This window comes from Panthera uncia, chromosome B4 (genome assembly GCF_023721935.1).
Source record: "Panthera uncia isolate 11264 chromosome B4, Puncia_PCG_1.0, whole genome shotgun sequence".
Classification (NCBI taxonomy): Eukaryota; Metazoa; Chordata; class Mammalia; order Carnivora; family Felidae; genus Panthera; species Panthera uncia.
Window position 1 is genome coordinate 22145373 of NC_064809.1, and position 26074 is coordinate 22171446.

At 42.9% G+C, this 26074-nt stretch overlaps 1 protein-coding gene across 11 annotated transcripts in view; it reads left to right on the forward strand.

The window, feature by feature from the left end:
- The window catches only part of KIAA1217 (KIAA1217 ortholog), a 302038-nt gene that overhangs the window by 195867 nt on the left and 80097 nt on the right, over positions 1-26074 (forward strand). For 10 of the 11 annotated variants that reach the window (XM_049624709.1, XM_049624710.1, XM_049624700.1 and 7 more), the window contains 2 exons: positions 6688-6886; positions 10981-11074. In XM_049624709.1, coding sequence (XP_049480666.1) covers positions 6688-6886; positions 10981-11074 — 293 coding nt within the window. Of the gene's footprint in view, positions 1-6687; positions 6887-10980; positions 11075-19325; positions 20523-26074 lie in introns of those variants that run through there. The other variant, XM_049624707.1, reaches the window with a different exon arrangement.

Genomic DNA, 26074 nt, shown 5'->3' on the forward strand with positions numbered 1-26074 from the left:
ATAATCATACATTGGATTTGGAGAAACTGAGGAATGTAGGTCATTTGGATTGTCCCCATCATCTGCCTGTGGGAAATGCCATTTAGGGGAGATTGTGGAAGGCATGCCAGAAGGGAAGCATACATATTAGATTGGCCACATTACAGGGAGAATTGAATTCATTTCAGCTGAAAGATATGTGAGCATCTACTACGAGTCTAACATTCTACTATATATTCCCATCTGATGAATGCAGGTAATCATACTGTGGAATTAAAAGCTATACTTGTGGAGCGCCTGGGTGGCTCAGTCGGTTAAGCATCCAACTTCAGCTCAGGTCACGATCTCACGGTTCATGAGTTTGAGTCCAGTCTTCCTCTCTGGACAATGCTAGCTGTCCTCACACTCTTCCTTGGTGAAAAAAGACACGGTTCATGAGTCTGTGCTGACAGCTCAGAGCCTGGAGCCTGCCTCGGATTCTACGTCTCCCTTTCTCTCTGCCTTTCCCCTGCTTGCACTCGATCTCTCTCTTAAAAAATAAATAAACATTAATTTTTAAAAAAAAAGCCATGCTTATAATTTCAGTAAAACACAATGTGAGCACAGGTGTAAGAAAAATTAATTCCTGGGGCACCTGGGTGGCTCTGATGGTTAAGCGTCCAGCTCTTGATTTCAACTCAGGTCACCATCTCCCAGTTCGTGGGTTTGAGCCCCACGTCGGGCTCTGCCTTCACGGCACAGAGCCTCTCTCTGCCCCTCCCCTGCTTGCGTGCACGCACACGCATTCTCTTGTTCTGTCTCTCAGAATAAATAAACTTGAAAAGAAAGAAAAATTAATCCCTCGATTCTCAGTGGAAACGTGACAGAGGAGTGGTCGGGGAAGATCGCTCAGAGGAGGTAGTGTGTGTGCCGAGCAAACTGGTGGGAAGGTCACCCACGGTGGCGGTGCAGCGTGCGTCGCAAGCGTGCATGCTGAGTTCACAGAACAGCAAGATTTGCGGCACATCCAGAGTGCCATAGGACTGCGGCCTGGTGTGGGGTAATAGGGCAGCAATGGGAGACTGAGGTCTGTATTGGCCCATTCAGGCTGCTGTCACAAACTCGCATACACAGAGTATCTTAAAACAGCGTATTCGTCACAGTTCCAAAGGCTGGAAGTTCAAGACCAAGGTGCCAGCAAATCCGGCTGGTGCCCGGGGAGGACCCACTTCACCATTTGCCAATGGCTCTCTTCTCAGTCTATGTCCATGTGACAGAGAACGGAGAGAGAAAACAAACTCTTGTGTCTCTTCTTAGAAGGGCACTCCTGGCATCGGGGTCCTCCACCCTCGGGGGCCTAATTACCTCCCAGAGGCCCCACCTCCAAACACCATCACCTGGGAGATTAGAGTTTTAACATAAGAATGGGGGGGGGGGGGAAGCACACAGACATTCAGTCCGTAGCTAGGCGACTGGGTGAAAATCCTTGCTTAACTACATCAAGACAAGGAATATTTGAGATGTCCCACGTTCCGGAACTCATTCCAATATTCAAAAGATTATAAGGATGTATAGCCCCAGCGTGACCTGCCAAGCGTACTTTATTTCTGTTTTGTAAAATGTGACCAAGAGTTCTTGGTGAAAAATCCGCATTGCCTTTGCAGGGCCATTGAGGTGGAAGAACCCTGGGACATTCTGGCCTCTCAGAGGGGCTCCAGGTGTCTTGAGGTTGATTTCAATACTGTTGCTCTCAGAGCCCTATGCCTGCCCCGGCTCCCCTTGGCAAAGTGGATTGTTTCCAACCATGTGTCAGCGTTTAAGTAGACTTAAAGACGGGAATCTTTTTTTCTGAGCTGCCCCCCACCCCCATCATGCTTCAGTATCATCAAGCAGATGGGCAGGAGAAGAGTGTGAGGACAGCTAGCATTGTCCAGAGAGGAAGACTGGAGGAGATGGGTAAGACTCCGTGCAGAATTTCAGACGCCTTATGCGTCAAGGGAGGGATCATGGGGTCTGTGGATTGACAGAATGGGATATCGAAGCTAGATAGCCATTTACTAGCTTTCGCTTTAGGCAGGCACCTTGGACCTTCTGATCTTCCTTTTCCTTATCTGTGACACGGGGCCATCATAGCCACCTGACAGGAGACACAGTGCTGATGGGAAAAACGTGCATCCTGTTGCTGACACATAGCAGACCTCTAAAGGCGTTTCCCTGTCCTCCTCCTTCACAAAATGAGAGTTTATGATCCAAAGTCCTTCAGACTGCCCCTGGAATCTGGATCAGGCAGTACAGCCGAGGGCTAGGAAAATAGCCAGCGTGTACTGAATCTCATCGCTGTGCCAGTAAAACGCCATCATATATTAAGAGATTGCCTTCTGACTTAAAGCATTTCGAAATACCTCTCCTGAGTCGAGAAAGCAAACTGAATCCAGTGTAAAAAGACTCTTCCCCTCTGTTTGAAAAGGCATTTTTCCCGTCTTCTCCGCATTTTCACGATCTCTAACTGGACTCGTAGCCCCAGCTGGCAGCTGCACCAGCCAGACCCTGAGGTAACCGTCATTTGGGCCCAATCTTTTCTTTTTTTTTTTTCACTCAGAGCCTACAAATTCTATTTCAAGCACACACACGTACAGAATGCAGATGTGGGAATGAGAACCAGGCCCTCTGGGTGATTTGACTGTAGCGAGGCCATAAGTAACCCATTGGCGGGGGCCTCGCCCAGGCATGGTCGGGTCCCAGACCTCAAGAGTGGTTTTGGCATTTTGCTACGGCATTACCGATCCCATTGGGGCAGTCACCACGTCTCCCGTTTGGGACGAAAAATTGCAAGATCTGTGTGATCAGACAGACTTGAAAGGATTTTTCTGAACCCTGAGGAATGTGTAACGGCATGGATATTTTGAAAAACTCACTCCCTGAAGAAGCTGAGGATCAAAATTTCCTCGGAGGGGAAATCTAGCTGCTTATGCTCAGCGCAGAAGGACTACTCCAATCAAGGAATAAGGAAACAGCTACTTCAGAAAGTATTTCTAATCTGTGTACAAATCAGAAACAAGACTACTAGGCTGTTTCATGTAGCAAAAGCCCTTACAGCTTGCACAGACCCCAGACGAACATTCCTTTTGGCTGACTGACAAACCATTCATTCCTTCATTCATTCAACAGACATTTGTTGAGGACTTGCTGCGCGACAGGTGGTATCTATAGGCACTAAGGGTTCTGTGGTGAACAACAACAAAAGTTTAAAAAACAATCCCAGACCTCATGAAGGTTACAGTCTCGAGGAAGAAAGTGATGACAAATAACAGCAAGAGTTAAAATATGAATTACACTGTATGTGAATGTTACTGAGGAATAGAAATGAAATAAGAATGGGGGTATGAAGTATTAGGGTGAATGGTTGCTGAAATTTTGGACAAGGTGGAAAGGCCTCATGAGAAGCTGATTATGATAAATACCTCATTGATGGTCTGCATGGATATAGACTGAGATCAAAAATATTTCCTTCCGGATTTTCAAAGCTATTTCTCCATTGTCTTCTGGTTTCTGAGTTGCTATTGACTGACTTTCTTTTTCTTCCTTTCTTTCTTCCTTCTTCTTTCTTTCTTTCTTTCTTTCTTTCTTTCTTTCTTTCTTTCTCTTTCTTCCCTTCCTTCCTTTTCTTCCTTCCTTTTCTTCCTTCCTTTTCTTCCTTCCTTTCCTTCCTTCCTTTCCTTCCTTCCTTTCTTTCCTTCTTTGCTTCCTTCCTTCATTTTATTTACTTTTTTATTGAAAAATTTTTTAATTTATTTTTTTTAGAGAGAGAGAGTAGGGAAAGGGCAGAGAGAGAGGGAGAGAGAGAATCTTAAACAGCTTCCATGTCCAGCACAGAGCCCAATGGGGGCCTCCATCTCAGGACTGTGAGATCATGACCTGAGCTGAAATCAAGAGTCAGAGGCTAGACCAACTGAGCCACCCAAGCCCCCTCCGGGTGGCTGTTCTAATGCCTTTCTGACTCCTGATTCTTTGTGACCTTCCTCCCCAAATCCTGGGAACTTGTAGGACCTTCTGTTCTCCCCTTACCATCTGGAATGTCTCAGTGACAAGCCCGAGTCTGTGGTGTGTTTCATAAGCTTTTTCGATCTCTGATGTCAGGTCCTTCAGTGTGGGGGAACATTTTTTCAGGATACTTTTTGTAGAACTTTTGCTTTTACTAATCTCTTTTATCCAAATTCCGGTTAGTAAGACTTGGGATGCTCTGAAATAATTCTGCTTTTCTTACTGTTTTTCACTGTCTCCTGTCCCATCATCTTTTTGCTCTACTTTCTGTGATTTCATCAACTTTTTCTTCCTCCCTGAATTTTTTTTTTTTTTTTAATTAAGTAATCTGTACGCCCAACCCCAAGATCAAAAGTCACATGCTCTACTGACTGAGCCTGCCAGGCACGCCTCTTCTCCCTCAATTCTTAATTCCTGCTGTCATGGTTCCCAGAGACTGCCCTTGTTCTCCAAATGTTCCCCTTTTCTTGGACAGTCTCATCTTTTCTGAGTTTCTGTTTTCTGTTTATTTTGGTGTTTCATGTTAGTGGTTTCTGTGAAATGTCTGTTAATCCTGGGTAGTCTGTGAGTGGGGCATAGTCGTACTAACTGGAAGCTTTCATATGGGGTTGGGCCACTTCGCAATGAGGTGATCAGACAGCACTTGACCATTACCCTCAAGTGTAATGGAACCCCTGTAGGGTTCCTCCAGCTTCCTGACTGAGGGTCACCTCTTTGCAAGCATTTTGTCAGAAGGCACCTCACCCACTCTCCCCTGTGCCTGATGAGCCAGAATCCAGTCTGTTTTATTCTACCTCTTAAGTCTTCTTCTGTAGGGAGTCGGTTGGCTGAGTGGGATAGAAGGGGAGTTTCAAACAGTTTGCAGCACCATTAAAAAGAAGGAAAAGTTCCATCGGGCTTCATGCTTTGCACTCAGTCTGAATTCCTCCCCTCAGAAGGATCTGTTGCTTTGGTTTTGGAGCTTCCCTGGCCCTGCATGTTTTTTGTTTGTTAGCCTCCTTTGTTTTGTTTTGTTGTTTTTTTTTTTAAGGGACATTTCTTTATTTTATTTCTTTATTTTATTTTATTTTATTTTTTGAAAGAGAGAGAGTGCGCGCTTAAGTTCGCACACAGGTTGGGGAGGGGCAGAGGGAAAGGGAGGGAGAGAATCTCAAGCAGGCTCCACGCTCAGCACAGAGCCTGATGCAGGGCTCAGTCTCACGACCCTGAGATCATGACCTGAGCCGAAATCAAGAGTCAGACACTTAACCGACTGAGCCACCCAGGCGCCCCAGCCCTGCATGTTTTGTGTGAGTTCTCCCCTTGAAGACTTAGGCGTTGACTTTCTCTTGTCTGTTGTTGTTTCCTCTCTCATTCCCTTAATTCTTTAATTTACGCTTTGTTAATCTTCGTTGTCACCTTAATGGACTTTCAGGAGGAGATAGAGACGAATTTGTTGCATGAATTGCCATCTTTAATCAGAAACCATATTCTATTCTCTTTTGAGTCTCTCCTGCCAAAGCTTACTCTAAGGGTATTAGTCTGTCCTCAATAGATTCTCACAGGAAGTGGATTCAAATGAAATGTCCGGATCTTTGATATCCTGTTTCAGTTATACATTTCTGAATAACAAGGGACCCTAAACATAGTGAGTTAAATTAACAACTATTTATTTGCTTTATTCTGTAGTTTCGGCAGGGCTTGGAGGGGGCATTGCATTTCTGTTCCATCTGACAGCTGGAGCAGGTCACCTGGGAGCTGGAGGTGCTCTCAAGATGGGTCACCCGTATGACTGGCCAGTGGTCCGGCTATCGAATGGGGGCTTAGTGGGGGCTGTCAGTCAGGACTTTCATTCTTCTTCACGTGGCCTCGCCATTGGGCTCAGCTGGACTCACAGAAGCTTGGTTCAGTGGGGGAGCGTCCAAGACCACACTCATCAAGAAGATAAGGTCTAGTGTGCAAGCACTTACCAAGCCTCCATTTTGCATTTTGCATGCTAATGTCTCATTGGTCAAAACAAGTGAGACATGGTCAAACCCAGACACAATGTGGTAAGGGATTACACTCACAGGGGTATGAATACCGGGAGGTATTGTTCATTGGAAGCCACATACACCCTGGAACTCCAAAATTCTGTGATCTGATGTTTCCGTTTGTCTTTTGGGTAACTGGTTTGCTCCATTTTCTTTCTGAAACATTGGGGTGCCAGATTCTTTTCTTAGCTAGTTTCATTTGGTATAAACATGCAATAAATATGTATTAGAGCCACAGAAATATTGTAGCCTTTCCACTTAACATGTCTCTGAATGGACTATAAAGATTTAAACTATATAGCGTACCCATCGCTATAATGATTGTGTTGTTTGTTAGCGAAAGACATGGAGAAAATCACCCTACGGAGTCAAATTCCTAAATATTCCTTTCAGGGGAATCAAGTATTGTCTTTTGCTTTCGGCTACCAGAAGTTAGCTTCCTGTCTCTGGTTTTAAGAGTTGAAAATTAGCCTCTTTAACATCTGCCTGGACTCCAAAGAATAAAAGTGAATATTTATGCGAATCTTTGGAAATTCCAAACAAATGTCTCTTGTTACACTCTTTCCAAGCTTGTCCTGAACATTGCTGTCTGTGGTAAGACAGGAGTGGCTGAACTTTTGCTGCGTGTTGTGTGCATCTTGATCTGGACTGATAACCTTGTTCATTTTGCATGCAGGGGTTCTCTATCTCCAGTATGGGGATGAAACCAAGCAGCTCAGGATGCCGAATGAAATCACAAGTGCAGACACAATCCGTGCTCTCTTCGTAAGTGCCTTTCCACAGCAGCTCACCATGAAGATGCTAGAGTCGCCCAGTGTTGCCATTTACATCAAAGACGAAAGCAGAAATGTCTATTATGAACTAAACGATGTGAGGTAGGTAGTTACACCGTGTGTGTGTGCGCGCGCGTGTGTGCGTGTGTATGTGTATGTCCAACATACTGCATTTAGCATTGTTACAGTTTGTACTGAGTCCTAATCTCTCCGTGTCCCCATGAACAAAGCACAGCTATTACCCTGATTGGTAGGCTTATCTTACCCCCAGGTGTGGATTCACGATCTGCTTTTCTATAATCCATTTATAAGGTCTGGTTTACAAAGATGAGGACAGACTTCTTCCACATAGATCCTTGCCTATTACATCTGAAAAGAATGTTAAGAAATAATCTAGTCCACTAAGAGTTAGGGAAACTGAGGCCCAGAAGGTAGTGGAGGGACTTGATCAACACCATAAGGCCATGCTTGTGACTGGAACTTTCCCAGCTCCTTCTCAAGTGCTCTTTCCCTCACAGAGGCTGTGAAACCTTTTAGGTAATGATCCCACTGCGCCATATCTAACAACAGGTTAGAGTCGAAGCAGGGGACCCTGTGCTGTTGTCCACAAGAAAAAAGGCCGAGAAACATTGTCCTTTTTCATGTTTTTCTTAAATAGTTGGCCTTACCAAAGAATCTCACTTCCCAGGTGGGCTTTCTCCAGGGCCCCCAGGAGAATGTCCTCTCAGATGAAGCTAAGCAGACTCAAGCCACAGCAGGCTGCACAGAAGCAAAAACATCTGTGTCTACTGAGGTGTTGGTGTGTCCAGAGCAGAGGGGACCCATCTGATCTCTTCCAGCCAAACAGCCTGACAAACTGGACTTAGGTCAGCACAGAAAAGCAGTCGCTCCTATAGCCTCTAGACATTTTAGAACTTAAAAAATTATGTAGTGACTAATTCAGCCCTTTCATTTTATGGGACCAGAAACTCAGATGTGTAAAAGTTAAAGGGCTCATTCAAGATCACACAGCCAGGTTATTTCCAAGCCCAGCCCCAGGCCTGACTGTCCACATCCTTGGTGACGAGTTTCTTATTCCCTCGGAATGTTCCCTGACCAACTGACCTGGTCCACAACTTGGATTTTTGGGTCCCTTCCCCATGGGGACAACAGGATGCCCTGTTTCTTCATTATGAAATTAATAAGAACCACTTCCTAAAAATATGCCTCCTAGTGCATACTGAGTGTAAACTGATAAATATCTAACAATGATCACAGATGACATATTTAGGCGTGTGCCAAAGTGTATGAGTAATTTAAGGCTTTCAAAGTTTGACGCATGCCCTAAGGTATGGGTGCTACATCTGTTGCACGGCCTTGCTGCTTTTAAAAAACACGTTTAAATATTCATGGGTATCAGAAAATTCATGTCTGTTTTTTGAAAGAAATTATTAATCAGCCTGTCACCAAAAAAACAAAATCGAATTTATAGAGCATGAACTTAAACGTGGAGTGATCGCAGTATCTCTGAAGAGTGTGTTTGCGGTCATACGATCGCATGTAGTATTTTCACACAGACATACAGCAATTGTTTTACAGCAATTTTCTTGAATTTCCATGTTGTGCAGTCAGAGTACCGGAATAATAAATCTGTATGACACTACACGAAGCCACTTTTCATTATGGAGCTCAAGCCTGATGAGGTGATTAGAAACAATTGGACCCCACTGTCTTGCAACCATTTTTATTTATTTACGTATTTGTTTTCATGCAAGCACTTTTAAGCTGCAATGAGTCACGATTTTCTGGAGACTTTCCCAAACTCAGGGTGTTACTGCTAGGGTTTCCTCTACACGTTCTTCCAGAGTGTTGCAAGGAAGTCTTAGAAAAAGAGATGGGAGGGAGGTCAAAGAGGAAGAGGTCGCCCCACATGTCAAACTGAGATACTTCTCCTTGATGCAAAGTCAGTTGATAAAATAGATAAAAATAGTGCTTGAGAGAAGATGGGATCCTTTCTTTAAACATTAATAATATTCAGTTAATATGTTTACATTTGTGAAAGTGATTTTAATCTCATTTAAAATGTTTAACTGGTGGGGTGCCTGGGTGGCTCAGTCGGTTAAGCGTCCGACTTCGACTCACGTCATGATTTCACGATTCATGAGTTTGAGCCCCGGGTCAGGCTCTGTGCTGACAGCTCAGAGTCTGGAGCCTGCTTCCAATTCTGTGTCTCCCTCTCTCTCTGCCCCTCCCCTGCTCGTACTCTGTCTCTGTCTCCCAAAAATGAATAAACGTTAAAAAAAATTTTTTTTAATGTTTAACTGGAAAGTCATTGATTTATAACTTTGTCTATAATTTTACTTTTCAGTATTTTGATTTCCTTATAAAAATGGACCTACAAATATTTTAAGTGGGTAAAGTGTTTTTATTTCGTGATCAATATAATGTTTATGCTAGGTGATCAAATGTAGGTTTTTTTCCCAAGAATTACTCTCTTTCTTTGCTCATGTGCATAAAATGCCTCAATTACGTTTTATTTGAATGGGAGAATAAATTCTCACCATCGGCATTATATGCAGTGTCCCCCTTCCCCACAAAATGTACCATGTAGATTATAACTGAAGACAATGGCTTTCATCTTCTGAGCCCAGAGACAAATTTCCTTTCACATCCAGTATTTTTGAGACAAATTTCCTTTCATATCTAGTATTTTTGAAGTGAGAGCGTATTTGTTAAACATTTAACTATTTCGTCATTGTGTTGGGTTCTTCGTATTTTCCTTAGGGAAATGCTGTAGAGCGGTCAGGTTGAAATCCCATGTTGTAAATGTTGCCATGGTAAATGCAATCTGGGCCTTTACTGTTGGTTCCTCTTGGATGAGCATGTTTCTAAATTAATCATAAACCAACCTCATCTTTTTAAAATACCTTTAGAATCACACTAAGTTTTTTCATGGCTCAAGTAAGGTTTTCAGCTTCTTCATATTGTCACTTGTGACTCCCCCCCCCCCCTCCAGCCACAGGAGGGTCCTTTAGGGAATTCCTGTATCCTCAACTTCTGTGAGCTCTTGCCTTCGCAGTAACCCAACCCCTCTCACACCGGCTTGTAATGAGCTACTTGAAGCCTGGGGCAGCCATGCAAGCTTGGGCTAGTCATTGCTTCAAAGCAATTACTGACATATTTAAAGGAGGGAAGCAAGACCAGTCCAAGAATCCCTCACTTCATGTAAAACAAAACATAACCCAGTAATGCCAGAGATTGCGATCAGCCCACAGAGCGTGTGCTGCACCTGGAGGAAAGGAATGCGTCTTCCTGCACACATTTCCCTGAGCTCAGCGCACCGGCCTTGGGGAGACTCAGTGTAGACGGGGCTGAAAGTGCCCTGGATGGCCATTCTGCTGATGAAAGCTGAATGTGGAGGGAGAAGGACTTCATCGACGTTCATAGGCTTTTAAACAATTATAAGGTAGGGCTCTAAGCAAGGTGTGGGACTTCTGTCCTTTGCTGCCCTATGGCTGACACTGGAGCTCTAAACGCTGGGCTCAGAAGGAGAAACAGACCAGCGGAAGACTTTCTCTGCTATTCCTTCTAAACACCCTGCACGTCCAGTAAGTCAACCTGTATGCAGAAAAGTCTTTTTAAAACCCACCGTGGAAGAGAAAAAAAAAAAGCATCGGAAGGATACTAGTTTTGATCTTGGTGGTACTTTTTTTTTTTTTTTCTGGACTGCAAATACATTTTCTTTTCCTTGCTGACAGTATTTGAAGGGGAAACCATTTGCATTTGTGCGCATTCATGAGATAAGCAGAAAACCAGGTGTTTGGGCAAAGTAAACTATTAAATATTTAAATATTAACCACATCTCTTTGAACGTATTGTAAGTATTGGAGCTTTATTGTGTCTTTAAGTGTTAGCTTTCCTTGCTCAAATCTTGAAAGAAAGCCCGTGCTACCTGGTACTTGTGGGTGGAGGACTCTGGGGAAAGACTGATACTTTCCTAAGAACAAAAACAGGATAGAAAAGCCGAAGTCACTTTTCTCCTTTTCCTTATTTATTTTTGCCTATTTTGTGGTGAAGGGACTTTTTGTCTGGTTGATTGTAGACAACAGCTGGAGTGTCTGTTCATGTCTTTTACCTGATTCTCCAGGGCAGGCAAAGGACATGGCCAAAATAAGGCTCCTTTCATCTGCCATAGTTATTGCTGTGTTTGATTCCAGGAACATTCAGGACCGATCGCTCCTCAAAGTGTACAATAAGGACCCTGCGCACGCATTCAATCACACACCGAAAACTGTGAATGGAGACATGAGGGTAAGTGTTCCCGTTCTATTTTTAATTTTGTTCGACAGGTCAGACCGACCCATTCGTTCTCTGGCATGGTCTCCTGATGGCAACCACAGTCCACTGTCAGATCTTAAAGGTGCTCAACACTCATCTTGTCTGATGACTCACTGTTTGTTCCTTGGCAAAGAAATCAGATTTCCTGGACATTTGGGGCAAAGGGAGTGATATAGGGCCCGACACATCCTCATTTATCTCTAAGCATGGAATTTCGTTGTGCCCTCACTCCGAGGGGATCCTGAGAATCTTTGCATAAAAGTATCTGTGGTCTACGTACAATTAACTTACTCACAGGATCTCTTGCTCTTTTTTTCTCCAATGAAAACTAACAAAACAACAACAACAAAAAAAAACCAATGTACAGTTCCACGTAGAATCTGTTAACATTCTCCTGTCAGCTATTCCAAGCATTCTGCTTAAATTGTTCCCTTTCGAATTGAAGACCGTTTGCTGCTGTACTGTATTAATATTATCAGACCTTATCTGAATCACGTTGAAGGCATAGTCCAAAAATCTGCATGATTTGGGAGCTAAAGTTCTCTAGATGTAGATCATCTCAAAAGATTATCCAAACATTCAAAGCACACAGGGATATTTTGAAGAAAAAAGCACCGGGGAACAGAAAAGGCAGATTTTTAAAATCACATTAATGCAGGTTCGCTAAAAAGGGATTGAGTTTCTAACAATAATGTTACGTTCCCCTCCAGCTGTACCTCCTCCCCACCACACACACAAATTTAGAAGATGCTGCACCATTTTATATCATCCTTTCTGAGGATTAGCACTTTGCTGGATGCTGGAGTTTAACTAGAAAAAAGTAAATGAATAGGTGTTCTTGTCAAAGAGACCCAGGCACTGTCTGTCCGTGTCATGGTAGCATTCCCGAGGTAAGGCTGTCTCTGCTTCCGGACAGCACGTATCAGTTTGCTGTTGTTGCTGTAACAAATGAATATACGTTTAGTGGCTTAAAATGACACAGGTTTACTATCTTAAACTTCTCGAGGTCAGAAGTCTGACACGGTCCTCAGTGGACTATAAACTCCAGGAGTCTCTGACAGGACATCAGCTGTCCTTTCTGGAAGCTCTAGAGAGAATGTTTCTGTTTTTCCCGGTTTCTGGAGGTCACACGCATTCCTTGACTTGTGGTCCCCTTTCTCCATTTTCAGACTCAGCCAAATAGCATCTCTCTGACCCTGCTTCCATCATCACGTCTCTAACCCTCCCTCTTCCACTTTTAAGGACATTTGTGATTACATCGAGCCCACCCAGTGCTCCAAAATAATCTCCTTATTTTAAGGTCGGCTCTGCAGCAACCTTAATCCCCCTTTCTTGTATAGTCAGAGGTTCAGTGGATTTGGATGCAGACATCTTTGGGGGACGATTGTTCTGCGTCCCCCACAAGGTGTGTGAGTTTAGGACCGAGAGGCCAGGAGGTCCGATCGAAAGCACTGGAAGAATTTCTAGGGAATGCTGGACTGCAATATGAGTGATGACATTGTGGGACAGAGCCGACACCTTGGGAAAAAGGCTTCTTGCGTCCTCAACTGCTTTTTTTTATGTCAGAAATGATGTGCAATTTGAAGTGAAGGCTGTGTTGCTACTTCAGAAAATCTAGGATTTTGAGGCTTATTTTTAGCTAGTTTCACTTTAAATGTAAACCAGCACCACGTGAAGACAGATTGAGTCATGCTGATCATGAAACATGGACTGAGTGTCATAGTACCCTTGCTTTTTATTATTTCATTATTTTTTCTCACTGACGTCCTTAAGTGTCTTTGTTCCCTTGGTATCCTTATTTTTTTGATATGTCTGGCCTTCGAACTGGACTTTCGTGGCTGTCACAGTTCTGTTTCTGTTACGTGGAGGCCACAAGGGGCCCCAGAATCGCCTCTGAAAATCTTGTTTATGGCTGGGGAGGACACCTGTTTTAACTCTTAAGCAGATGTGGTACCTACATAAAGACCAGCAGTGAGCACGTAGAGACTCAAATATCAACCATATGGATGAAACCCGTTAGGATTCAGAACTTTGGCTATGAGTTTCAGTAAAGCTGTCCTGCTTTCACTTTTAGAGGAGACCCTAGCGATCTTTCTGTGTTGCCCACAGCCTCCTTTTACACAGTGGGGGGTGTGTGTGTGTGTGTGTGTGTGTGTGTGTGTGTGTGAGGAAATCAACTGTTGTCCTCAGATGACAAGACAGCACATGTTCGCCATCCAACCCACAGACACGCTTTTAGGTTTCCATGAAGACTACTCAGATATGAGAAACAGAACGTGGTTTTAAAACCAACGAGGTGTGATCATGCCTGCAGTTTGTAACTTGGCCCCGATTTGCAGATTCCAGAAGCTAAGAGACATGGAATTCTCTCTCTTTCCTCCATGAGCGTGGCTGCCTTGCCATTAAAGGAAAGGAGGTTTTGGTGAGCCCGGCCTGAAGCCCAGCTGCATTACTCCGTCAGTTATGGTAAAGAACAGAAAGAGAGAACAAAGCAGGGATCAATTGTTATAGACTAAACCAAGCTGCGTGGTAGGCTTAGGGGAGCTCCATCCTTCCGTATGTTTGCAATGTGCGCGTGGCCGTGAAGGAATCTGATGATAACTACTCGTATGAGTCAGTTACGCAGCCCTGCGCCTGATGTCATCTGCCTTCAACCACCAGCCTCCAGATGCAGCCTGGGACAGCCCGCCCGGCTGCCCACTCATTACCAGCAAATACGCATATCAGCAGAAACATTGGTTGGATCAAGCAGGGGTGCAAAAACAGCAACACCAGAGCTTGGCAGTGGCCCCTGAGACCGTCTGGCAACGGTGCCTTTAAGATCTTACCTGCAAAACCCAAGAAAACGTGAGACTCCGAATCCACCACAGTCCGTTCCCCAGAGCAGTTTTATGATGGCGGTGGTGTTACTCAGGAAGCATGTTAGACTCAAGTATTAACTTTGAGGTTGTGGGCCCCAGAGCATGCACAGAATATGCCTGCTGGGGAAAACATGTGTCTAGTTTTTCATTTAGCATCTAGCTGAGCACTTCTGAGGCTAGCCTGTGGAAGGAGACTTGTAGTTTTCTGCTGGAACTGAGCACACCCGGCTCCTGATTCTTTACACGTGGGTGCAAATCACCCTGATCTAATTTAATCACATGGCTTTTGTTTTATTACAAAATTAGATAGTCGCTTTGAAATTTAGTTCCCAAGGGATTGAGCTCACCATATGGAAGAGGCCCTCTTGCAAAAAATGGTGCATGCATTCACAGGGCTTGCAATTCACAAATGTACAACTCAAAGATGAGCCATTCCATTTTGTGGCTCTCAGAAGGTACCAGTGACTTCCTGTTCACCAAACCCAGTGGCTTTTTCACAGTTAGGGCCTTTTCTACCTTTTTACTCACTTTGAGATTACTACCTGAGATTTTCTGCTCCCATCTTTCAGTTCTTTCCCTCTTGTGTGTCTTTAATTTTTACTGATATGTGACAGCTTTGCGTTTAGATATGCATTTCGAACACACTCCCCAGAATTGGCCCTACATCCTAAATTATTTCCTAATACCAAAATCAGTCGCTGCCTCCCAGACCTCTTTTATTTCAGGTCCGCATTTGCACCAACCAATGGTTTCCTTAGAAATCTTGGTTCCCATTACAGCGCCATTTCTAAATCCCCTACGTATGTTCAAACACATCTCAGCCTGCTTCATTCACTAACTCCTCTTCCTTCTGCCCCTAAACCGTCTTCAGTGTGCTCAGGCAGAACTCACTACGGTGTGTGTGTGTGTTGAGTGTGTGTATATGTGTGAATTTGCTTTTGTTTAAATCTGCACCTTTTCACTTGTGGTTTTTATCTTACTGCTGGCTTCACTTACCTCAACGTGGATGACCCTAGAAGCTATAACCCTAACTTTGCCATTTCTCTAGACTTCAAGAGCTCAGTGTTCAACTTCCAGTGACTATCTCCATGTGGATATTCTTCCAATGTCTCCGTTATATCCTGTTGAAAAAAATCCTAATTTCTTTTTCTCCTAAGTCATTTTCCTGCTTGCTTTTCTATTTTTGCACATGGTAGGGTGCCTGTGTATGCATGTGTTTTGAAGGGTGGGGAAGAAGAGACTTAAAAAGTTGAGCTATCAGTGATTCTTTAAGTGCCTGACCCCTGTTTCTCAACACATCCCTGGTCACCGGAGCTCATGCAGGCCACTCAGCAAGGCCTCTCATGGATGATCCTTCTACCATTGCCTGCACCACTGCTAACTTTTTTGAGCATTTACTACACACTCCTACAGGTGATCTCATTTAATCCCCAGGACAACATTTTGAGGCAGGTATCGGTATAAGCCCTCATATTTATAGCTCAGAAAACAGTCACTTAGGTATGTTAAGAAATTTGTCCAAGAATACACAGCTAGAGAGTGGTAGAGCTGAGAATTGAACCCAGGTAGGTAGGCTCCGGATCCTCAGCTCTTGGCAACATGACTCTGCCGCTCTAGGTCTGACGTTCAGTATTATCCTAGCAATCAGTCGTGCAACGGTCTTTAGCCAGGCTTCCAACTCTTCTCACCCCAGTCTAACGACGACTGTTCCCCAAGCCATACCCCTAAGCCCACCTTCCCACTGTGCAAAGAATAGCACAGGCCGATGGACAGTATCATCTGCACCCCAACACCCAAGCAGAGACGCCTCACAGTTCTTACTCCAGGTGTGTGAGGTGGCCTTTCCTTCCCCAAATATCTACCTTCCAAAATTCTATCCATCTAGCACACTACAAAACGGTTGCCCAATTCCTTCTATAAGCCACTGGCCTGAGAAAAGGGTTGGCGGGGACAGTATTACGTTTCCTGGGTCACATCTATACCCTAACAACCAAATGCCATGTGTGTGCCATGTCAGGATCCTGATTGGAACAACCAACTCTAACAAAAGAAGAAAAAAACCTTTGAAACCCTTTAAGAAATCCGAACATGTACTAGAAATTGGATGATATTAGGGGATAACGGGTAATTCTGTTGGGTATAATAATGGCTTGCTGGTTATGTTTTTTAAAATGAGACATACTAAGTGTTTACAGGCTAAATGGCACGATAAATGGGACTTGCTGAAAAATAGTCCAGCAGAGTAAACCCAAAAAGTGGACATGGGTGATACAAAATTAGTAAACTGCTGAAAAATGTCAAAGATAGATGAAAGGAATTCACTGTATTATTTTCTCCACTGTTTCTGAATGGTTGAAAATATCTGCATTAAGATCTGTCAAAACACAAAAGCTTGTTTTTAGAGGCCAAATGAAAGACCACCTACTCAATGAAGCTTTCCCTAATGCTCTGTCAGAATCTATCTTTCCTTTTTTGGGGCACGTTGCAGATTGTCCTTGTGTTATCATTATTTATCGATTTATTTTTAAGTAATAGCACTTTTTTTTTTAATTTATTGAGAGAAAGAGAGAGAACATGTGGGGGGGAGGGGAGGTTAGAGAGAGAGAGGGAGACAGAATCCCAGACAGGCTCTGCACAGTCAGCACAGAGCCCAATGCAGGGTTTGAACCCACGAACCATGAGATTATGACCTGAGCCAAAACCGAGAGTCAGACGCTTCTACGATGGAGTGACCCAGGCACCCCATGGTATTATAATCATTTAGATGCACATTCATCTCAGTCTGCAAGACTGTAAATTCTCCAAAAGCATAAACCGTCTCGTGTTCATCTTTGTATCCCTCAGAAAGTCGGCCGAGGTGTCCTACCCATGGTGAGTGTAAACACGGAATGCATTGAGTACTATCATGGTAGTGCTGTAAATACTGTATTATTCATTTTCTGTCATTAACGAGAACCCACTGTAAAAATATCTCTCTGTTCTCATCACCAGAAATAGTTGTGCTTCTCCTGGTTTATTTTTGTCATATGGACACTTTGAATCTTGAAAGTGATCATTTTCCCTCTTTGTGTTGCTACTCTAAAGCTTGGAATTAAATTTGTGGCCCGCCCACAACAAGCGTACAGGCGTTTGCGGCGTGTATTTTGTGTGTTGGCTTCGTTCCTGGCCTCTCTTTTTTAATTTTCCTATTTTTATCTTTTTGTCATATGCTCCACTTTGACTTTTTTGGGGCAAAATTGTAATGATTTATGTGAATTCTATTCCTTTGTGGAATCAGGCAGAATATAAGAAGTATTCATTCTATACCATTGTCTTTTTTCAATGTAAGGTAAGAGACCTTTTTGTATCTCTACAGTAGGCAATGTGTTAAATACTTTACATACTGTCTAGTCCATAGCTCTGCAAAGTAGGTATACTGTCTCCATCTTTATGGATGATACGACTGAGGCCAGTGAGTCTTTCCCAGGCCCACAAGCTGGTAAATGTCAGACATCGGATTTGAACCCAGTTCTTTCTAACTCTTTGTATTCAGTTCTAGCCTCCCTTCCTTGATATTTCTATTAAAGTTTTAAAAGTTTTGAAATGATGCTCCTGATGAGATTTTAGAACATGTAAATATCCTTTCTTAATATCTGTTTCACTTTCTTAACTCTACTATGCATCTATTTCGTGGCATCTTTTTGTATTTAACTTTGCTCCATTGCATTCTTTTTTGGCCAAGCTAAAAAGATACTCTCCACCCTTACCCCCACTCCCACCCACCCCCCCAAAAAAAGTAAAAGAAGAGGAAGCATATGTCATTTAGTATGTATGTCTGAAATGGCCATGCCTTAGAGCTTTTTTCCATGGGGTAGTGTTCTGGCTGAGAGGAAGGTTTCGGGATTTGGGGAGGGATGAAGTAATCCTATAGAAATGGAAGAGGAAAGAACCCCAGAGAAATGGAAGTTTCCAGGGCACCTGAGTGGCTCCAATCTATTGAGCATCCAACTTTGGCCTCAGGTCATGATCTCACGGCTCTCGAGTTGTCAACATGGAGCCTGCTTGGGATTCTCTGTCCCCCTCTCTCTTTACCCCTCCCTGCTTGTGCACTCTCTCTCAAAAATAAACATTTTTTTTAAAAAAAGGAAAGAAGTGGAAGTTTCCAGAAACACTCTTTCATCATTCAAGGTCCTCCTCCTTGACCCACCACCACCAGCAGTGGTATTAGTGACTATCATTCATCACCTGCTGACTCTCTGCCAGGTACTGCTCCAAACATCGCACCCCTATTCATTCTCATTTGATTCTCAGAACAACCCAGTGTGAAGGAAATTTTCATTATCCCCTGTTTCAGATGTGGGAGCCGAAGGTCAGAGAGGCTAGGGAACTTGCTCGAAGCCACATGGCTCTTCAGTGGTAGAACTGGCTTTGGAACCAGGCAGGCCAACTCTAGGACTGGCCTTCTTGCTCACTCTGGTGGCCATGACTGTCCTTCCCCACTCTGCTGTCTTCATCAGCAATGTCCGTGTGCCGCTTAATGTTTGAGGACCTAACTCAAAAGCCAGTATTTTTAACATGACCTCCCTACCATTTCCTTTCACCAAGCCTGTCTCAGAACCTCCACAGGACCTTAGCTGTCCATCTCCTTCCCTTTCTTCGTGCCTGCCATGGACACACCAGAAGTTCCTTTCTAACCCCTGAGCTTCTTTAGGGGTGAAGTTTTCCTCCAGTTCATCTTCATGCTCCCTGTGTTTCCCTCTGGCAATGTCCTGCTCTGAGGAAATTCTCATTAACTGTCCGGATGAAAAAGGGGTTCACTTCAGCACTTTTCCTACTGCAAACTTTCCGTGAATGCCCTATTTGCTAAGATCAGTACAATGATTTGTAAATAGAAGTATGAGCATTTGTAACACATTCCCTAGCTTATCTTAGTGGTAGTTCCTGACCAAAATGAGAAATGAGAATACCTGTCTTGTCCTAACAAATTCTCCCATCCTATCAATAAAATTGTATAACAGTTAATAATCCTAACTTTTCTTAACGCTTATTATTTATTTTGAGAAAGGGAGAGAGAGAGACAGAGTGCAAGCAGGGGAGGGGCAGAGAGAGAAGGAGGCACAGAATCCGAAGCAGGCTCCAGGCTCTGAGCTGTCAGCACAGAACCCGATGTGGGGCTCGAACTCACAACCTGTGAGATCATGACCTGAACCAAAGTTGGATGCTCAATGGACTGGGCCACCCAGGCACCCCAATAACCCTAACATTTAAGATGAGTCTAACAGATTTGTCGGAGTGAACTAAGTGATTGTCAGAAAAGCACACATATTTTCCCTTTTTAAAAATTTTATTTTCAGGAGTTAAATTCACCTGTGGTAGAAAGTACACTAATCTCTGGATACCCAATTAAATATAACAGATCTTGTTTTGCTGTGTTTTATAATTCAGTAGGACAAATTTGCTGGTAGATTGCGTTGTTGGTCAGAATTCCCAATACCTCCAAACTCACAAAGTAGGATTGATGATTTCAGACCAGTTCACCTACCCCCAAGGTTCACTGGTTCACTTGCCCAGCCATTATGCATCACACCCCTCCTCTGACTCTGGCTCTTGTGCGAGATTCTGAAGATGTAATAGTGAGCAAGTGTGGTGACTGCCCTCACAAATCTTCTAATCTAGCAGAAGATCTGAAGTCAATAATCAACAGGTCAATAATCAGTCGTGATACAGACATCTGTACATTTTCAAATCAGTTCCAGGCTCCGTGAAATCCTTGCCTCCGTTCTATTATTTGCTCGAGTTAGCACAGTGGAACTCACTTGAGTGATGTATCTAATTATGCCCCTTTTATGTCATGCTTTTCTGACCTGCCGAAAGATGTTTATGTTACAGTTGGTAAGGAATTACTCTTATTGAAATGGTTACGGGGGCAAACACATTTGAATCCAGTGGCTATCCAGAACACGGTAGAGATTTTCTTCCTCCCTAGCTGCTTCCAGTAATCCTTTCTTTTATTTTCTAAGAAACAAGAAAGGGTAATATATGCACATCTGATATACAGCTTCCAAGTGATACAAATCTCATCTTTCCTGCTGTGTGGCTGCTTGCTTTTCCTTGCACTTTTTTTTTTTTTTTGTCATTGAGAGGTTATGACAACATGAGCCATATTGTATTTATAAACATCACGTGTTTCCTTGATATGGCTTGCAGTTTCTGCCAGACGGAACACATGGAAGAAACATTTCTCGTTAGCTCAGCATTGGTTTTAGTTATGCTGATTTCCGGGACAGGAAAAATGCCTTCCTACTCAGATTTAACTTTCATAGAGTAGAAACAAAACCTCTGAATGTCCGTGAAATGGTTTTAACAAGGGTGGATACTGCTCCTTTAAACCACATATTTTGACTAAAAGCTTCCTTCTGTAAAAAAAAAAAAAAAAAAAAAAAAAAAAAAAAAAAAACCCAAGCCTTGCATTTAGTCACCATAAAGACAGAGCTGGAAGCATTCGAGAGATGGGTGGTTTCAAGGTCTCTGCAAGTCTAGAAAGTTTCTTCTAGAGGAGAAAGGTTCACGGAAGATGTAAGGTAAGGACTGTGCCTTTATAACAAAATACCATTGTCAGAATTTTTTTTTTGTCATGCTGTGGGACATCTGCCTTCAACTGAGGCAGGTCTTCTGTATTTAAGTTCAATTCAATGAAGAGTTGAAATTCCAGGTTTTTAATTTTCACTTTTTACAAACTGCTTAAAAGGAAAGTCCTTTTTTATTGGCAATAGTCTGTTTTCAAAAATCCACTTAAATGACATTTGGTTGTCTTTCATCTGTAAATCTTATGATCTAGTTTCTGTTTTAACCTTATTAGAAAGAATTGAAGGTGTCAACATTATCTGCCAGTATAGATCTCACTGATGTAAGTGTTTTGTGACCGTTTTCAGTGTTTTCATGAGGATGTTGACTCGTATTTAGTTTCTAAGACAAACGTAGAAGATTTGAAGATGTGATACAATGGGAGGGGAACCTTAGTCTGTGTCCTTCAACACTCCAGGGAAAATTATTTGTTGGGTTTTTTTTTTCCTTGTGAAAAACACTTTAAATTGTAAATTAAAAATAGCTCTTGTATCTCGGTTTTGACTTTTTTAAAAGAAATATCCCTGTAAGCCTCATGAGTAACACTTAAAACTTCTAGGGTTTTATGTAACAGATATAATCCTATTATGTCAGGCTTATTGATTGCCTGAAAAAACTCTTTGGCAGAAATTTTATTTACCAGACATAGCTATTTTGTCTTATTCTTGTAATAGTTAAGTCACAATATTTTGCATTTTTTTAAAAAAAGAATTCAATACGGCAATGAAATTAAATTGTAAATGAGTCTATGTCCCTTTAAAGGTTCATGTGTGCATGGATCTGCTTATCCAGATCCCTGTGGTTATCTTTTTCCCCTTTTCGAGAGGAGTTAATAAGCATGAAAAGTTGTTATCTAGTGTGGTCTAAATAATATATAATATTTCATTGAATCATCAGAATAGCTCAATTTCATAGACACAGTTATACCCATTTTTAGATCGGAAAAACTGAGGCCAAGAGATTAAGTAACGAGATCCCATACGAGTAAGTAGCAAAGCTGAAGTTCAAGCCCAGGCCAACTGTCTCACTAGTAGGTAAGAGCTCTAAGTCTGAAGTCAGATACAGAGAACTTAACTTGAAAGTACTAATTACAAATAAGCAATCTTTATTTGGCTCAAGATAAATTATTTAGTACAATTTGCCAGGTGGGGGGGGGGGGTGTTGGTTGGTTGGTTGGTTTAGATTTGTAGCATCCAAAACCTACTATCAGACTGGTTGTTGTGTCAGAGACTTGGTTACAACTTACTCTGAGTGGAACGAGAACGGTAAACAGGAGGCAGTGTGGGGAGAGTTTTAGACAAACTACCCTTTCCTCTTTGCTCCTTCCTTCTTTGCTCCCTGTGCCGTGTCACTCGAAAACTGGTTTCATAGACCCGGGTCAGGGAGCTTATTCGTGAGCTTGATCTGGAAGTGAGAAAGTGTCTTTGAATGGAGAGCTGCCCACATGCCAGGCTACGCAGCCTGTCAGGCTTCCGGCAGAGCCATTGGGGGAGGACAGGGAGAACGTTGAATAACGTTGAAGGCGGAGGGCTCTGGAGTGGGGGCAGCCGGCCGAGCCACCTCGGGACCAGGGACTGCTGCTCCCCTCACCCCCTCCTGGAGACTGAGGCATCCACTCCAGCCACAAAAATATCCTGGTGATTTGTGATGCGAAGTCATCACTGCCAACGGCGTCAACAGGGGATGCAGCTGTTCTTTCTTCCCAGCATCACACTTGGGCTTCGGGATCGAGACAGCCAGCTTCCAACACCATTTCTGCATGAAATCCGGGGCTGGCTGAGCAGCCGCCTCAACTGAAAGTCGATTGGAGCAGGACCTTCCTTTAGCAGGTACTGGGGTTGTTCCCAAAGAATCCTGTGCCAGTGCTGGAGAGCTCAGGAGAGGTTTGCACCACACCCTCCGCCCTTTGATATCCAAACCACATCCCTTTTCTTGGCTCTTGTAAATACAGATGTTAGCGGAAATTGCCTTTGACTGGGAGCATATGTCCTGGTATTTTCAGGTTGTAACCGGTGCACCTACATGCTGCTTTCTTCCCGGGGTTTAGCTTTTCTGCCTTCTTTGTGGGTCCCCATCAGGGTAACCCAGACCGTAGGAAATTGTTTCCTACCAAGTATGCACAGGCTCCCTCCGTCCACGATCTTGCCCAATAGAGGGCTTCCAGATGACCATTCTTTCCTTTACACTTCTTCTAAAATTTCTCAGGTAAGTATGTGTTGCTTTTATTTAAATTTGTGCGTGAGGTGGAGGGGAGTGCATGTTAGTTTCTTACAGAGAAAAAAAATATATTTTTAAGGTACATCCATATCGACTGTTGGCAAGCCATTTCCTCTCTGCCCTGCTTTTCTTCCCATCGGGTTGCTGATCCCTTGGCTTGCGCGTCATTTTTGCAGGAGCGATACTCTGTCTGCTCCCATAGATTTGGGTCCGGGAGATACCTGACCTAGTAGTTGGTACCACCTCAAGCAACGGGCCTGACTTATTCGGAATCCTAGGGTTTTGGAGGTGGAGAGACGGTCCCGTGCATCAGCTTTTAGAACCCATCCGGTGAGACTTAGGGGGTCTAGTGTGGTTGCAAAGACTTGGAGAGACAAGATCACAAGATAAGGAAAGAACAAATACAGGGCTGGAACCCAAGCCACCTGTCCCTCAGGCTAACCCTTTGTCCATCCCCCAGGGCTTCCCTGCTTTTGCTCTGGCCCCACTGGGTCTCACTTGATTGATTTAGCAAAGTGTTGCCTACCTGACTTCTCGTAGCCAGCCATTGTTGTAGTTGAATATAGCCGGGCCTCACCTACCATCCAGAGCAGCACGTGTCTAGAGCGGGGCCAAACCTCATTAATTGGAAATGCATGGGCCTGGACCAAAAATAAATGGATTTTGAACTAACCAGATTGAGATGATCCAATATTTTTATTGAAGGAGAATAAGCCCTCAAGTCATCTGAAAAACAGCAGCTGCTTCAAATTATGGGATGCTTTGAATAAAACAATACATACTGGCTTAAAAGGGGTGTGTAGTCTTATAACCTTATTTTCAAAAGTCAGCCTTTTTGCTAAGGAAAATGGCTTCTACGGTAACTCTGTTTGAAATGTTAATGTATTTCCATTCAGATGACTTTCAAAGTCGTTTTTCACACGGAACCAGTGATTTTCGGTGGGACCTCGTAAAACAGGTTTTGAAATTTTAATAATTGTGTAATGTTTTAATGAATATTAGGTAAGTAGCACAAACAGCTTGAGAGTTAATGAATATTTTTCCTTCACCACAACTAAGTAAAAAAAAAAAAAAAGAGTCAATTTAAAATTGACTTGGGGCACCTGGGTGGCTCAATCGGCTAAGCATCCAACTGTTCTCAGCTGTTCTCAGCTCAGGTCTTGATCTCAGGGTCGTGAGTTCAAGCCCCACACGGGGCTCCATGCTGGATGTGAAGCCTCCTTAACTCAGCCAATCAATCAATCAATCAATCAATCAATTAATAACATTGACTTAAAGAAAATCATTAAATGGGTAATAGCACAGTTGGTATGAGAAAGTGGCCAAAATGGTGACAGTGTCTTATTACTGAGTAAACTGTAAAAACGGAGACTTTGAGACAAGGGGCCAGTCAGGGGTTTGTGAAGACAGAGCAAAACGTCATTGAAGATTATATGGTTGAAAAAATGAACCGTTTTGATGTCAGAATCAGAACTAATTCCCATTTAGGAGTTCTGAAGAACTCCGGCACCTTGTCATTTGGCACAAAAGAAAAGCTGTTCATTAAATCATTTTTGTGCAGATTTCTTGATTTGAGGCTCTCCGGATAGAAGGGGTGAATATCCAGTGTGCCATTTAAGCCAGAGGGACGCCTTCTCGTGGTTCAGGTGGCGCTAACTCACTCCATATTCCTGAAACACAGAAAATATGTTTCTCTCGGTTGATCGCCACATGTACTTGATTTCTTTCTTTTTATTTTTTCTTTTCCTGTGAAATCAAAGTTCACGCTTTCCCTTGTTCTGATTTAACTCTCTGAACCTGTGCCTTTTCATTTGCCCTTGATATCTTAGGAAGAGCAGTCAAACACAAACCCCAACCACAGTAAGAAATCATAACGATGTCAGTGATGAGGTGATTCAGAAATAGCAGAGACCTGCTTAAACTTCAATGCATGTTTTTCATAAAGCAAGCCTCCAGGGCATTAGGTATGACAGTCAGGGTGTGATAGCTTTCGTCTAGGATGAGCGTCTAGAGCTGTTCCTTGCACTGACTTAACAAGAAGGAGGGCGACCGAGAGAGCATTCTGTACATGGTGGACTCCTTGTAGGAGGGACTGAGGGAACATTCTGGATACATATCTACGAAGTGGATACCATTTTTGCTTGCTTTTAAAAGCAAATCTAAAAATATATTTCCTAGCAGCTGTGTAACTGCAAAACAAAAAAATCTGCTCCACTGCAGCGCAAATTACTTACTAGATATCTCCAGGGTTCTGATCTTAATGCTTCAGAAATTTGCTGTAGATTTTATTGTATATATTTAGACCAAGGAGCCTATTAGCTTGCGATCTGGGTGAACCTCTGCATTCTCATGAAAATGAGAAATGTGCCACTCTTGGCAACCTAAGGCTATAATTATGTTAATATGACCATTTTAAGACTGAAATATGTTGTTTTAAAATGTTTCTGTATTTTTATTATTCGTAACAATGATCCGAAGAAATTTAGGGAAATGCTAATAAGTTTTTGTTCAGTATCACTTTGTGACTAGAGCATAAAAACGATTCAGATGTGGTATTTTGAGATTTTTAATTTTGACAGAGAATTTCTATCCATAGATAAGTACTCCTGTATATAGTCCATTTTAATAATATAAAAACTACCCAAACCTTCCTTTGTATTTTAAATGTAGATGCAGTGAATATATCTGAAGGGCCATCTTGACCTGTAAGTTCCATGACAGCATATTTTTAAAAATTTTTTTATGTTTTATTTATCTTTGAGAGAGACAGCGGGAGACAGCGCGAGCAGGGGAGGGACAGAGACAGAGGGAGACACAGAATCTGAAGCAGGCTCCAGGCTGTGAGCTGTCAGCACAGAGCCTGACGTGGGGTTCGAACTCACAAACGGTGAGATCATGACCTGAGCCCAAGTCAGATGCGTAACTGACTGAGCCACCCAGGCGTCCTTCCATGACACTTGCATTAAATCACCACGCTTGGCAATAATTAAATAAATAAATAAATAACCACAGCTCAAGAAAGAAAGAAAGAAAGAAAGAAAGAAAGAAAGAAGAAAGAAAAAGAAAGAAAGGGAAAGAAAGAAAAAAGAGCACCAAAAACTATCTTTTGAGCAATATGGCAAGATAGATGTTTTTCTATCAAGGACTATCCTAAAGCACACAGATGCTTGCTTTTAATATAAATGTGGGAGACTAGAATGAACAATATAGTTGGAATTCTGAAAGGATCCAGAAAACTTGTGTCTAGCTTATTGGTTCATCCTTGCCCTCACTACCCAAAACTTTTATTCTG